This window comes from Erpetoichthys calabaricus, chromosome 6 (genome assembly GCF_900747795.2).
Source record: "Erpetoichthys calabaricus chromosome 6, fErpCal1.3, whole genome shotgun sequence".
NCBI lineage: Eukaryota > Metazoa > Chordata > Cladistia > Polypteriformes > Polypteridae > Erpetoichthys > Erpetoichthys calabaricus.
In genome coordinates, this window is record NC_041399.2 from 126,847,164 (window position 1) to 126,862,416 (window position 15,253).

The 15,253-nt window shown below is 38.7% G+C and overlaps 1 protein-coding gene across 1 annotated transcript in view; it reads left to right on the forward strand.

Annotated features, from left to right (window-relative positions):
- Positions 1-15,253, forward strand: part of LOC114643494 (polycystic kidney disease protein 1-like 1) — a 246,384-nt gene that overhangs the window by 16,969 nt on the left and 214,162 nt on the right. The window contains exons 7-10 of the mRNA XM_051928890.1: positions 1,697-1,780; positions 3,272-3,479; positions 10,659-10,765; positions 11,466-11,682. Of these exons, the coding sequence (XP_051784850.1) occupies positions 1,697-1,780; positions 3,272-3,479; positions 10,659-10,765; positions 11,466-11,682 (616 nt within the window). The remainder of the gene's footprint in view (positions 1-1,696; positions 1,781-3,271; positions 3,480-10,658; positions 10,766-11,465; positions 11,683-15,253) is intronic.

Below are 15,253 nucleotides of genomic sequence, written 5' to 3' on the forward strand. Positions count from 1 at the left end.
GCGACAAATATGATTCTTCTTAGATTGTGCTGTCATGTACACCCTCGCTCTCGAAGCATACACACTGCCTGGTCATGTGCCCGCTCACAAGAGCAACTAACAGAGACCCGCCCACCAACTGTAAGACCATGGGATACTCCTCGCAAACTGTTTTACACGCTGCATACAGCGATTCACATCCGCGACAAACATGCTTCTTCAGAGGTGTATGTGGAGTGTAGCAGAGATGAATGCGAATGACGCCCTGTATTGTGAGTTGCTGCGTCCGAGTTGGTGGGCGTGGTTCTGCGAGTTGTCATCGTATCCAATGACGCCGTGTTTTGTGAGTTGCTGCGTCTGAGTTGGTGGGCGTGGCTCTGCGAGTTGTCGTATCCAATGGTCTTAGAGTTGGTGGGCGTGGCTCCGTCCTGCGTGCTTCCATGGTTGTCTTGCTTGCACTGGGGGCGGCTTAGTGCATTATATATATAGATAGTGTCAAGCAGACATTTTCATGTTTATATGAGTAAAAAAGAAATGATCCAAGCTATTATGTGTTCAAAATCTTTACTGTTATGCCCAAACCACATTTCAACTTAATGAAAACATCTTCCTGAAATTTTTAAACAGGGGTTCATTTACCTGATTCCATTGACAAAACAAATGTCACGTTAGGAATGATCTATGGTTTTTCAACTATATTACTCAAGTGCCGTATTGGCTTTTAAGTTTATTTATCAGAGGCACAGTGCTGCAGGTTATCATGCATGTGATTTGGTCTAATGACTTACTATTACTCTTACTCAAAGGAAGCTACACTTCATACTGTCATGCATACTATTTTCATCATAAAATTTATTTGACCACCTACATTATTTCATTCAAGTAACATGTTGAAATCTATTGCCCACTAAGTAGAACAACCACATTGCTGGTAGCATAGCACTAAATGTCAGTGTGAGCATAATTACAAATAAAATGCAGCCTTTTTGGAAGATGGAGTACCTACGGTCTAGACTATGTTTTGGTTCTTTAATATTCTGTATCCATAGCTATGTGACACTGCCACTACACAGTGTACTGAAAATGTTTTGTCCCAACACGTTGTTATTTAGTAATGATATAGAGGTATAGTATGGTGTACTGCACTAGCATTTTCCGTAAATATTACTTTCTTGTAGAACACATCAAGGTCCCTTTTTATATGATCAACTAGGCTTGTAAAATTTATTATGCATTAATTATGGGCATATTTGCCATGTTCAAGCCCGGGTACTACTTGGATTCCTTCGTGAAGAGTAGGGTATATCCTGATTTCCTGGCTAAATTGCCCACTATGGCCTAGTCATTCTGACTAATTGGCTAACTACCTTTAACCCCTTCACCGCTTAACAGTTAATGTGTAGTGAGGATTCTAGCCCAAAATGGCTGCCGTTGCCTCATCCCGGTTGGTGTTGCACATTAGTGGTGGTTGAAGTGGCTCCCCACTCACTATGTAAAGCACTTTGAATAGTAAGAAAAGCTCTATATAAGTGTGAGGAATTATTATTACTATTATTATGTGCTTTTTATTTTACATGGTATTCCTAAGAGTGGAAAACTAAATGGCAGTTTGTGTGTGTATGTATGTATGTGTGTGTGTGTTTCATGATAAGATAAAACAATTTCAGGTAATTTCTATAATTAATATTTTTTTCACTATTATAATTTTCTCTTATAGTTGCAACCATTTAACAATTTTTTCGATGTCAAGTCGTGAAGCAAGAAACTGTTTTGAATCCATCTATGTGAGTCCATTTCAAAGGTGGGAAGCTGATAAAAGTGCACTGTGTTTATATTAATGGTTACAAGATAAAAACATAGGAAACACTGAACATCTTAACTAACATTATTATCATTGAATAGCAGATAGCACTGTTTCTTCTTTTCAACCTTTAAGTTTGATTTTTGCTATAAAATTCTGAAACTGTGAACTTGCAAATCAATTTGGTGATGGAATTTACCCATTCATTCATCTTCTGAAACCATACTGTATTTTCATTTTGAAAATGTGAAGCTTTGGAATCAAAAAACATCTAAAGCTCACATCAGAGTTTCAGGATTAGCTTCTTTTGCATTGTACAACATGTTCATGAGGATTTTCACCCTCTCAATGTGTTTTGTGCTCTAGACAAATTATCCTTTAAGTCTTAAAAATAATATACAGTATGTACTTCAAATTTGGTGACACTGTATTTGCTATTTTGTCACATCTGATTTGGCCATGAGAGTAGACTAAAAAAAAACAAGCAGGCACCACAGTCTGAAAAGTCTGTTTTACTTCTTTGATCTGTAAACAAATGTTAAATTACATATAAGTACTGTAGAAAGTTCCTTGTTGAATGAAAAACATGATATTGCATGAAATTGAAAGGCTGAGTACATTTGCACATTTGGCAGCTGAAAAGAAAACCTAATACAATGGTCCTAATTTGAATTTGTCAAATATGAGGGTAAATTATCGGTGTGCCAGAAAGAAAAAAAAAATCATGAAGGGTTATATAGAATTGTGAACCTATAAATAACAGCATTTCTGAAGTTTTAATAATGTTTTAAATAATACTTATTAAGGCTATTGCATTTTTACATTGATGAGTTAATATTAAACAATATCTTTCTTTCAAAAATATTAAATCAATTTAAGCATTAGTAAGAATGAAAAATGCTTATTTTGTATTCTATGCACAACAATCTATGTATAAGATAGTTTACGTATTTACAAATATGGTAAGTTAAAAATATTGAAAAATTAACAGGATAGTATAAATATTCTGTACTTAACAAGGACCCTATTCATTTATAATGCCTTGCTTTGTAGATGGATGTTTTGTCTTTGATAATGAGCCATTAAAAGATTCTGTGCCAAGATCCTGAGGGATAGGTTGCAGCATATGCATGACTAAGAACTGCTTAACAGTATTTTCAAATCTTCTTCACCACGAAATAAAAACCTGTCTAAAATCTTTGCAGTGAATTTACATTAGTAATTACGATCTCCTTTTTCCAGCAATGCACTGAATATACTAAATACTTTGATAAATATAGTGCTACTCTTTCTTTACATTTAATTTAAAATAATGTGGCTATCAGAAATTCTCAGCTTTCAGCAAAACATTTCTTATATTTTTATGGAAGCCTAAAAAGTTTTACTGCAGGCTTTTACATTAGAAGTCAAAAAATATGATTAGATACAGTACATATTTGTAATACTGCATTCTGTTTTAATTTTTTGTGTATTTTTTTTTTCTTTTTCCAGCCATACAGATAACTTGGTTCCATGCATTGTGATATTTCTTACTCTGATCTTTTACATACCCCTTGCTTTCCTCTGCAAACGGTTTGACATCCAAAACGAAAAGAAACGTGCTCCAGTATACCTGCAAGATAACAACCCTTCAGACAAGCAGCTGTATGCAATTTGCATTGATACTGGTTTCCGGTCAAGGACATACACCACAGCAAAGGTACATTATAGCCCTAGTAATTTACAAATATACTTTGAATATCCATGACAAAGGTTTAATATAGAATGTTTTCCTTGTTTTATCAACATTTTTTGAAGTCAATAAAGTTAGTAAGACGGTTATAGCTTACTAAAATGCACATAGTTTACACTTTATAGCACTAAATATCTGGCATATACAGTAAGTGGCTAGATCATTTTGGTTATTATTTTTATCATTATTTTTAAATAGTTAGCAATTACATAAAATTGCTAATATGACCAATAACAAAATATTTTTTCTGATGCAAGAAAGATGGTGTTATATTAAGTCACTTTGGATCCGTTTTTTATTGAAAGGCAAAAATATCATCAGTGACAAGAGTTTACTGTATTTTTTGTTGACTGTTTCTCAAAAGTATACTACATTCACAGCATAATAAGTTTGCTGGGATGTTAATGTCAGGTTAATATCTAGAAATTCATTTTTAGTTAGTTCCAGTAAAGACAGGCAGACTTCTAATGGTGATTTTTTTTTACCACAGTTTGAACGAAAATAAATTTTATTAACACATTAAACACTTCGATATCCCATAGAATTGGATAGCTGATCAAACTGCACAGTTGTCTTACTCAAAATGTAAAAAGTGTTAAAAAAAATATATACAATACAATACAATACAGTGTATTTTTGTATAGCCCAAAATCACACAGGAAGTGCCGCAAAGGGCTTTAACAGGCCCTGCCTCTTGACAGCCCCCCAGCCTTGACTCTCTAAGAAGACAAGGAAAAACTCCCAAAAAAACCTTGTAGGGAAAAAATGGAAGAAACCTTGGGAAAGGCAGTTCAAAGAGAGACCCCTTCCAGGTAGGTGGGGCATGCATTGTATTGACCCCCTTCTTTTGACACCCACTGCACGCCCAACCTACCTGGAAGGGGTCTCTCTTTGAACTGCCTTTCCCAAGGTTTCTTCCATTTTTTCCCTACAAGGTTTTTTTGGGAGTTTTTCCTTGTCTTCTTAGAGAGTCAAGGCTGGGGGGCTGTCAAGAGGCAGGGCCTGTTAAAGCCCTTTGCGGCACTTCCTGTGTGATTTTGGGCTATACAAAAATACACTGTATTGTATTGTATTGTAATACAATGCAGTACACAGAACAGAACAATTCCTCAATATAGTAAGAAATAAAAAATATAAATTTTACAAGTACAGAGCAGAATTTAACAGTAGATGATATATCCCATAATACGATTTGGATTTGTGTAGAGTCCTGGAGACCTCATCCTTCAAGCTGCCTCCCCCATTTGGCCATTCCACGGCTGAAACAGTGCTGGGCCAGCCAATCCGATGAAAGGACCCCTCTTTCCCACGATTCCTGCGATCCTCCATCTGGGATGACTTTTCCTTAGGCAGGCAAAATAACTTGGCAGGTGGGCCGTGGCACCAAGTGCCACATTTGAGTACTGAGAAGAAAAACAGAATAAGTGAGGGTTAGTATACAATTATAACTGTCATGTTACTTATGTTTAAGTGCTAATGACTAACAACAGAGATGCAGTCTGTACAGTTAATCAGCAGCTCTAATCAGGATATGCTAAACTGAAGTAGTGAGTCTTTAGCCAAGATTTAAAAGCTGAGACCGAAGGGGCATCTCTTATAGTAGCAGGCAGACCATTCCACAGTTTAGGTGCCCTGTAACTAAAAGCTCGACCTCCCACTGTTATTTTATTAATCCTTGGAATCATAAGCAGACCGGCATCTTGAGATCTTAATGTGCGCTCAGGTTTGTAAGTCATGAGAAGTTCAGTCAAGTAAGCCGGACCTCGACCATTTAATGCTTTATATGTTAAAAGAAGGATTTTGAAATCTGCCCTAAACTTAACCGGGAGCGAGTGTAAGGATTTAAGAACTGGAGTTATGCGTTCGTATTTTCTTGTTCTTGTAATAATTCTTGCAGCTGCATTTTGAATTAACTGGAGGCTGTATAAAGAACAGTTTGAACATCCAGTGAACACCGCATTGCAGTAGTCAATCCTACTAGAGATAAATGCATGAATTAGTTTCTCAGAATCCTGTTTATTTAAAAAGCGCCTTAATTTCCTAACATTTTTAAGATGGAAGAAACATGTTTTGGACAACTTTGTAATATGCGCTTTAAATGACATGCTAGAGTCAAAGATAACTCCTAGATTGCGGGCTGATTCAGTAAAATTAATTGGGATTCCAACTGAGTTAAATGATGACAAAATATTGTTGTTATCAGCATCATTCCCTCCAACAATTAACATCTCTGTTTTATCTGTATTTAAAGACAAGTAGTTCTCATTCATCCACTCCTTTAATTCGCTAACACACCTAATTAAAGACAACATTGGAGAAACTTTATTTGATTTAAATGAAAGGTATAACTGGGTGTCATCTGCATATGAGTGAAAATTAACATTATGTTTCCTAATGAGAGATCCCAGTGGAAGCATGTACAGTGAAAACAGTAAAGGTCCCAGTACTGAGCCCTGCGGGACACCATATTGAACTTCTGTGTATAATGATGGAGTACTGTCAGCACATTTCTGTACATATTGGAATCGATTTGATAAGTAAGAACTAAACCAAGCGAGAACGGTGCCTGTAAGCCCAACATAATTTTCTAGCCTGTGCAGTAAAATAGAATGGTCGATGGTGTCAAACGCTGCACTTAAGTCCAACAACGTAATTATAGTGGAGTTTCCTTCATCAGAGGATATCAGAATGTCGTTTACAACCTGTGTTAGTGCCATTTCTGTACTATGACCAGTGAGAAAACCAGACTGGAATTTCTCAAATAAATTGTAATGCGTAAGGTGTGTCTGAAGCTGACTGGTGACTACTTTTTCTAGTATTTTAGAGAGAAACGGTAAATTTGAAATAGGCCTATAATTATTTAGTATATGTGGGTCAAGGTCTGACTTTTTAAGTAATGGTTTAATGACTGACACTTTTAGTGTATCAAGTACTGTGCCATGCAATAATGAACTATTGATAATGTTTAGGATAGGCGCTGCAAGAACATCCATTGCACTTTTTACTAGTTTTGTTGGCACTGGATCTAGGGAACAAGTACTGGGCTTCATTTTAGAAATTAAACTTAAGACTTCCTGCTCAGTTACAGGATTAAAATTACTAAAGTGCTGAGTGCAATGTGAGACAGGGTCTACTAAGCTAGTATTTGGTTTGTACTGTGATGCAGAGATCTGGGATCTTATATTTTTAATTTTCTCATTGAAGAAGTTCATAAAGTCTGTACTGCTAATATCTGTTGGTATTTTGCACTGTTGATCTGAATTTCCATTTGTTAATTTAGCCACTGTTCTAAACAGTACCCGAGGATTTTTATTATTGCTATCTATTAATGTAGAATAATATTCTGACCGAGCTTTAAAGAGGGCTTTTTTATATTTATTAACACTCTCTGTCCATGCAATTTGAAAGACATGTAGCTTTGTTGTTCTCCATCTGCGCTCCAGTTTTCGACACTCTAATTTAAGAGCTCGAGTGTTTTCATTAAACCAGGGAGAGTTTCTATGTGCTTTGATCACTTTTGTTTTAAGGGGAGCCACTGTGTCCAAAGCATCTCTCAAGGTCACATTATAATGTGATGTTAGCTCATTTAAATTGTGTTCCGTGTTTACATTTGATGTTAACTGATGTAAATGGTTTTCCACAATTACACTCGACTTACTCAAAGTATCTATAAATTTTGAAGCAGAATTACAATCTAGATGTCGCACTGTCTTTGTTTTAATCTGTGAGTGCGCTGGCAAGGGCAGGACTAAATCAAATGTAATTAAGTAGTGATCGGAAATAACTTCATTTCATGGAGTAATAATTAAATTTTGAATTTCAACTTTGTAAGTTATAATTAAATCTAATGTGTGGTTATGATTATGAGTTGGACCTTTGACATTCTGACAAAATCCTACTGAATTTAACAAATAAGTAAAACATTTGCTAAAAGTGTCAGTTTCCACATCCATGTGTACATTAAAATCTCCCATCAGTACTACGTGATCATAATTTATAGCCAAGTCAGATAAAAGGTTGCTAAATTCAGACATGAACAATGAATATGGGCCGGGTGGTCTGTAGACTAGCACTATAATTGTGTTGGAATCTGTTTTAATATTTAAAATGAATGCTTCAAAGGATGTAAAGTTGCCTAAATTTTTAGAAGTGATTTGCATTTTGTTACAATGAATTATTCCAAGGCCTCCTCCTCAACCTGAATCTCTAGACTTATGAAGGAACGAGTATCCATCTGGTGACGCCTCAGCTAGGGGTACAGTGTCACATTTACTAAGCCAGGTTTCGGCGAGAAGACACAGATCAGATTTTGTACTTAATATAATATCATTTACCAAAACAGCTTTAGTGCCAAGAGAGCTAATGTTCAATAAGCAGCATTTAAAACTGTATGCTTCTTTCTGAATTGGTGATATACTTTTTGTTTTAATTTGAAGTAAATTTCTATTACAGATGCCCCTGGTGGAGGGTCTGGTTTTATCCCTTGGTCTAATTATACACCTTATTTTTTTGGTTATCAATTAATTTAAGGTTTGTATCAAGACTAAATTTACTGGATGCCCCAAGACAAGGATTATGGGTAACAGCTTCAGGAAAGTAACAGGTGGGATAAACAACAGGCTGTGATTGAAGATCACATGACTGCGGCCTTGATGGTGCTCTAATCAGTCAGCCAGGCAGTTTTGCTGCCATATTTTGGGATAATACATAAGATCCCCTCCAGTTAGGATGAAGACCATCTCTTCTGAAAAATCCAGGCCTTTCCCAAAAATCATCCCAATTGTTCACAAATGCTATGCTTTTATATGCACACCAGGTTTCTAGCCAGCAGTGAAGGGAATGCAATCTGCTATAAATCACATCCCCTCTATATAATCTTGGTAAGGGGCCAGATACAACTAAATTCCGACTTTTTCTTTTAGCTTTGATGCAAAGAGAGATGAAGTTCCTCTTTAATACCTCAGATTGCTGTGAATAAATATCATTAGTGCCGACATGCAGCAATAAGGTAGATACTTCATCGTCTGCGACACGGTCCAATGCGGCCTCTATGCCAGAAATCTTGGCCCCTGCGAGGCACTTAACATGAACTGCTGGTTTAACATAGTTTGGAATTCTAACATTCCACACTATGGAATCGCCAATTATGAGCACTTTCTTGTTCTCAGTTTCCACAGGTGCGCTGCGGAGTGCTGAGAATCTGTTCTGGGTCCGAATTGGTGACCTGGGTGCCGGGGACTACATTTTGGATTCTTAGATCCCCGTCTTACTGTTAACCACTCGCCCCGTGGCTGAATTGGTGCTGCTGACTTCGGCCGCGCACTGACTACAGTGGGGCCTGGAGAGACTGAAGCCGAATCAGATGTAGCCGAATTGTCTAAACAAACCGAGTCGATCCAATTTTCGGTTTGCCTAATCGCTATCAGATTCCTAACGCGGTCCTCCAATTCGCGTATTTTCCCGACCAACTCTAAATTAACTAAACACTTTTGGCAGGTGAAGCTGTCTACACTGTCGGCCGGAAAACCTGAACTGTACATGCTGCAGGACACACAACATATAAACGTGCCCTCAACGGGCAGAGTGCAGATGGAACTTACGTTTAGTGGTGATGTCATCTTCTCTGTTTTTTGAAGTAAATTAAGTGCTTTCCGCGTTCACCTGAATCACTTAGAGACTGTCGGCTTTAAGTTTCCACCACCCGCTGAGAGACTGACTTTAGTTTCTCACTGCCGGTTATTTCTACTGGTCAGCTGCCGGCTTTACTTCAGAAGAACTTGCTTAGGTGTTTGTGAAGGGCAACGTGCCTGTGGGAGACGCCGCTGCTCCGTGCTTCTGCTCGCTGCTCTTGCTCCGTGCTTCTGCTCGCTCTGCTTTCAGCGTGACAGTGACTTGGAGTTTTTGCTGTCATTTATTAAATTAATTGTAAAACAGCAAACATTTTTTTCATTAGATTTTATTGTTTTTCTGCCTTGGCTACTAATGGAGAATGTACTGGTAATGATTTTATTTCTAGTTTTTTTTTAAAAATGTTAGTACATAAGACAGGTAAGAGAGACATTCTTTAAATACAAGAGCAGAAGAAATGTTTAATTGAGAACATGTACCATAAATTCATTTTTATATACCCATAACTTACCTCTACCACAGAGAACAGCTTTGAGTTACTTTGGCTTCTTTCAAAGGAAAAAACATAAGAAAAGTCCTATGTACACAGAAAAAGAATGGTCTCAGTAACCAAGGATGAATATCCAAATAAACAAACTACTTTAATTTTATTTAGTGAACATCATTCCAAACTATTGTACATTCATCAGACAGTAAAAAGAGCTATAGGCAAAAATGCCTGATTTTACTATAACTGTTCAAGGTATAGAGTGGCACAGTGATTGATTGGTTAGTGCTGTATAGCCTCACAGATCCAAGACCCTGATTTTTGAGCTGTACTCAGTGATTCCTAAAGACCCCCTATAAGAATATGTACAGTTGTGTGCATGATCAGTGTTTTGTCCAGGGGCTATTTTATGCCGTATGTCCAGTGTTTTCAGGATAAGACACCCAAATGACCCTGAATGGAATCTAATGGTTTTGATAATGTGTTATTACATATGTAAAAAAAATATTTTAATATTTATAACTGGGGTAAAATGGGATATGAAGGGAGTGAACGTGAAAAGATAAAATACTGAAGTATGTTAAGTTTACACAAAACCAGGTTGTTATGGTGAAATTTAGAAAAGGACTACAAAGGCAGAAGGTGCAATGCATGAATGATGACAAAGATCAGAGTGAAGATGAATATCTTCAGTACAGTTTAAAAAAAGGATAGCATGTGGAAATACAGGCTTGGACTATATAATTTTCCACAATTTATACTGCACAGATAAGAGTTTGGTCAAAGGAGATTTGAATTAGAGGGCAGAAATGTTAACTACTGTGAAACTATCAATAAGCCAATCAAGAAGATTATTTGGACTGCTGTGTTCATTGTGACATTGTCCAGTTTAAAGCAGTGTATGTTTAGAAAAGATCAGGGAAACCAGTTAAAGTACTGTGGAATATAGACAAGGAGGACAGTGGTGGAAGTGACTATTATTTTGTGTTGATTCACAACGTTAACACCATTTTACAATAACTTATTTTTAGATCTATATTGTGTTGCATGGTGAAGATGGTGTCTCCGAGACCAGAGAGCTGCACTGTCCACAGAAGACCTTGTTTGAAAGAAACTCAAGAGATATATTTATCATGAGGTTTTAATTTTATTCAATTTTAATTGTTACTGGTTATTGTGAGACTATCCCGCTAAAGCATGCTTTACAGTTGTGTACTTTTTGTTCACATTACCTATTCTTTTTCAGTAAATGCAGTGTCCTGTGTAATTAAACAATACAAAATCATAAGGTTTGGGAGACTATAAAATGGGCAAAACTCCATTTCATGCTGTCAGGTGGCAATAGGTGAAACAAAACTAATCATTGAGAGCTCATGTTGTAGTCACAATGGTGTGCCCCTGTCACTCTCTGGTCAATACTGGGGATGTTTATACCATTTTGAAGACCAAAAGATGTAGAGTTGCTGGGATCCTGGATGCGAGCCCACAGGAATGCTTCCTAGTTGTTGCAACTGTGGAGGAAGAATGGAGAAAGTTAATTTTCAGTGTTCCTGCACTGTCTTTCCCTATTGTTCCTTTAAAAACTACTTTCCATAAATCTTCACCTAGTTGACACTTTTAAATTTTAATTGCATCTAGAAAGTGTCAGAGATAATCAAAAACAGTGCTTTTGGGTGTGAGGTTGATTCCAGACAATTTGTAGTTTTAATTAATATAAAATGTAAAGAGTTTCTCTCTTACCCAAATGGGCAAAAATAATGACAAATTCATTACTGTTTATTTTATTTCACCTTTTTCTCATCACACAAATAACATTAACATTGCTTATTTTAATCTAGCACTCCATATACCTTGGGCCCAATATGGAGAATTCAGCTTTGGCACAACAATGGTGGTCATTCTCCTAGCTGGTACTTGAGCCATGTGATTGTCAAGGACTTGGCAGACAGTACATGTTGGTTCTTTATGGCTGAAACTTGGCTGGCAGTGGATGAGGGGGATGGTAAGGTGGAACGAGATCTGACCCCCCTTAGGAAATGCCCAGGATTTAAAAAGGTATATATTAATATCAAATGCATGTTTCTAATTCATTCTAAACTTGGCAGCCACTTTATTAGGCACATCTAATTAATAGTCAGTTGTTTTCTTAGTTGCTCTCAGAGAACCTTGAAGTCATCCATGCATGGGCTCAGCAAGGTGTTGAAAGTATGTCACAAGGATGCTGCTGATCCAATTCTAAATTGAGTCTATAGTACATAATTAGCTTGTTTATTTGCATCACTGTCATGCTTAGTTGAGATGTAATCCAGTGATTGGGTAACTCATTGTGTTAAGAATTCACTACCATGTTCATTAAACATATGTTTTTGATATGGATGTGAGTAACACTGAGGCATCACAAGGAACACTCCTGTTTCTATTTCTCTTAGATTATTCTGTACTTACGGGGTGTATTGAAAAGGGGAATGAAACAGAGTATAGGAATCATGTGGAGAACTTTGTTTCTTGATACAGAAAGAATTGTCTGCAATTTAACATCAGCAAAACAAAAAAAAATTGGTTGTTGACTTTGAGCACACCAAACAGTATGTATCTTCGGTCACTATTCAGGAAGTGGATGTGCAAGAAGTTCACTCCTACAAATACATGAGGGTCCACATCAATGACAGGTTGGACTGGTCTCGTAACACTGAGCAACTATATTAGAAAGGGCAAAGCAGGATCTTTTTCTTAGGACACTGCGTTCCTTTAATGTGGGTAGTGACATCCTTCACGTCTTCTTCAACTCTGTGATGGCCAGTGTGATTTTCTTCGCTGTGGTGCACTGGGCTGGTAACATCACTTCAAGAGAGGTCCACTAAATAAACAAGCTGAATGAAAGGGCAAGCTCAGTTATGGGACACAATCTGGACTCCCTGGAGGTAGTAGAAAAGCAAAACTGAGTGCCATTGTGAACAATGCTGTATATCTTCACACTGACACTGAGTACTTTCATCCAACGAATCATTCAGCAGAAGTTTGTCATGAAATGCTAATGCTGATACCTCCAGTGGGTCCACAGTGTGTATCATAACTGAGTCTGCTCTTTAAATTAGCTTGTTTATTTGGTGGTCCTCTCTTGAAGTGATGTTACCAGCCCATCACACTTGCATAGGCCATCAGAAAGTTACGGAATATGTGAAGGATGTTACTATCCACATTAAAGGAAAGTAGTCTCCTGCTTTGCCCTTTTGTTATATAATTCCTCAGTTTTATGAGACCAGTCCAACCTGTGATTGATGTGAACCATGAGTACTTGTAGGAGTACTTGCACCATCCACTCCCTGAATAGTGACCGGACATAGAGGCTTTTTGATGTGGTGAATATTAATAAACAGTTCCTTGGTTTTGTTGACAGTTAAATGCAGACATGTCTCTTTGCACCAAGAAGCAAAGTTCTCAAACAAACTCCTATACTTTGTCTCATCTCCTTTCTTGATATCCCCCATAAAAGCAGAATCATCTGAGAATTTCTGCAAGCAGCATGACCTGGTGTTATAATTATAGTGTTTAGGTGATCCAGTGTTGCTTACATCCATATCAGAACCAAAGTCCTTGAGTCTAGATAGAAATTCACATACATACTCCAGCAGCAGCATACTGATAAAAAAAAACTATTACATTAAAGAATGATAAAAATGCAGCTATAACAGACAGTAACTTTGTATAATGTTAACATTTACCCCCCTGGGTGGAATTGAAGAGTCGCATAGTGTGTGGGAGGAACGATCTCCTCAGTCTATCAGTGGAGCAGGACAGTGACAGCAGTCTGTCACTGAAGCTGCTCCTCCGTCTGGAGATGATACTGTTCAGTGGATTCTCCTTGATTGACAGGAGCCTGCTCAGCGCCAGTCGCTCTGCCATGGATGTCAAACTGTCCAGCTCCTTGCCTACAATAGAGCCTGCCTTCCTCACCAGTTTCTCCAGTAGTGAGGTATCCGTCTTCTTTATGCTGCCTCACCAGCACACCACTGCGTAGAAGAGGGAGCTCACCACAACCATCTGATAGAACATCTGCAGCATCTTATTGCAGATGTTGAAAGACTCCAGCCTTCTAAGGAAGTATAGTCGGCTCTGTCCTCTCTTGCACAGAGCATCAGTATTGGCAGTCCAGTCCAATTTATCATCCAGCTGCACTCCCAGGTATTTATAGGTCTGCACCCTCTGCACACAGTCACGGCTGATGATGATGGGGTCCATGATGGGCCTGGTCCTCCTAAAATCCACCACCAGCTCCTTGGTTTTGCTGGTGTTCAGTTGTTGGTGGTTTGAGTTGCACCATTTAACAAAGTTCTTGATTAGATAGATAGATGATTAGGTTCCTATACTCCTTCTCTTGCCCACTCCTGATGCAGCCCACGATAGCAGTGTCAGTGAACTTTTGCACGTGGGAGGATTCCGAGTTGTATTGGAAGTCCAATGTATATAGGCTGAACAGGACCTGAGAAAGTACAGTCCCCTGTGGCGCTCCTGTGCTGCTGACCACAATGTCAGACCTGCAGTTCCCGAGACGCACATTCAGAGGTCTGTCTGTAAGATAGTCCACTATCCATGCCACCAGGTATGAATCTACTCCCATCTCTGTCAGCTTGTCCCCAAGGAGCAGAGGTTGGATGGTGTTGAAGGAGCTAGAGAAGTCAAAAAAACATATTTCTTACAGCACCACTGCTCTGTCCAAGTGGGAGAGGGATGGTGTAGCATGTAGATGATGGCAACCTCTGCTCCCACCTTCTCTTGGTATGCGAACTGCAGAGGGTCAAGGGCGTGGTGGACCTGTGGCCTCAGGTGGTGAAGCAGCAGCCGCTCCATGGTCTTCATCACATGTGACGTCAGAGCGACAGGCTGGATGTCATTCAGCTCACTAGGACGTGATACCCTTTGGGACTGGGGTGATGCAAGATGTTTTCCAAAGCCTCGGTACTCTCCCGTGTTCCAGGCTCAGGTTGAAGATGCGCTGTAGAGGACTCCCCAGCTCCAATGCACAGGCCTTCAGCAGTCGTGGCGATACTCCATCTGGACCCACTGCTTTGCTGGCACGAAGTCTTCTCAGCTCTCTTCTTACCTGGGCTGCTGTAATTATGGGTGAGGGGAAACTCTCTCCTATGCTGGTATCAGCAGAAGGATGGGTGGAGGGTGCAGTACTCTGACGTGAGAGTGGGTTAGGGTGGTCAAACCTGTTAAAGAAGTTGTTCATCAGGTTTGCTCTCTCCATGTCTCTTTTGATGGTGGCACCCGGCTTCGAGCTGCAGCCAGTGATAATCTTCATCCCATCCCACACTTCCTTCATGCTGTTATTCTGTAACTTCTGCTCCAGCTTCCTCCTGTACTGCTCCTTCGCTGCCCTGAGCTGGACTCAGAATTCCTTCTGCACGCACTTGAGCTCATGTTGATCACTGCCTTTAAAAGCCCTTTTCTTCTGGTTCGAAAGGCCCTTGATGTCACTTGTAATCCATGGCTTGTTGTTAGCATAGCAGCATACTGTTCTTACTGGAACTACAATGTCCATACAGATGTTGATGTAGTCAGTAGTGCACTCAACAACCTCCTCAATGTTCTCACTATATGATCCCTGCAGGATATCCCAGTC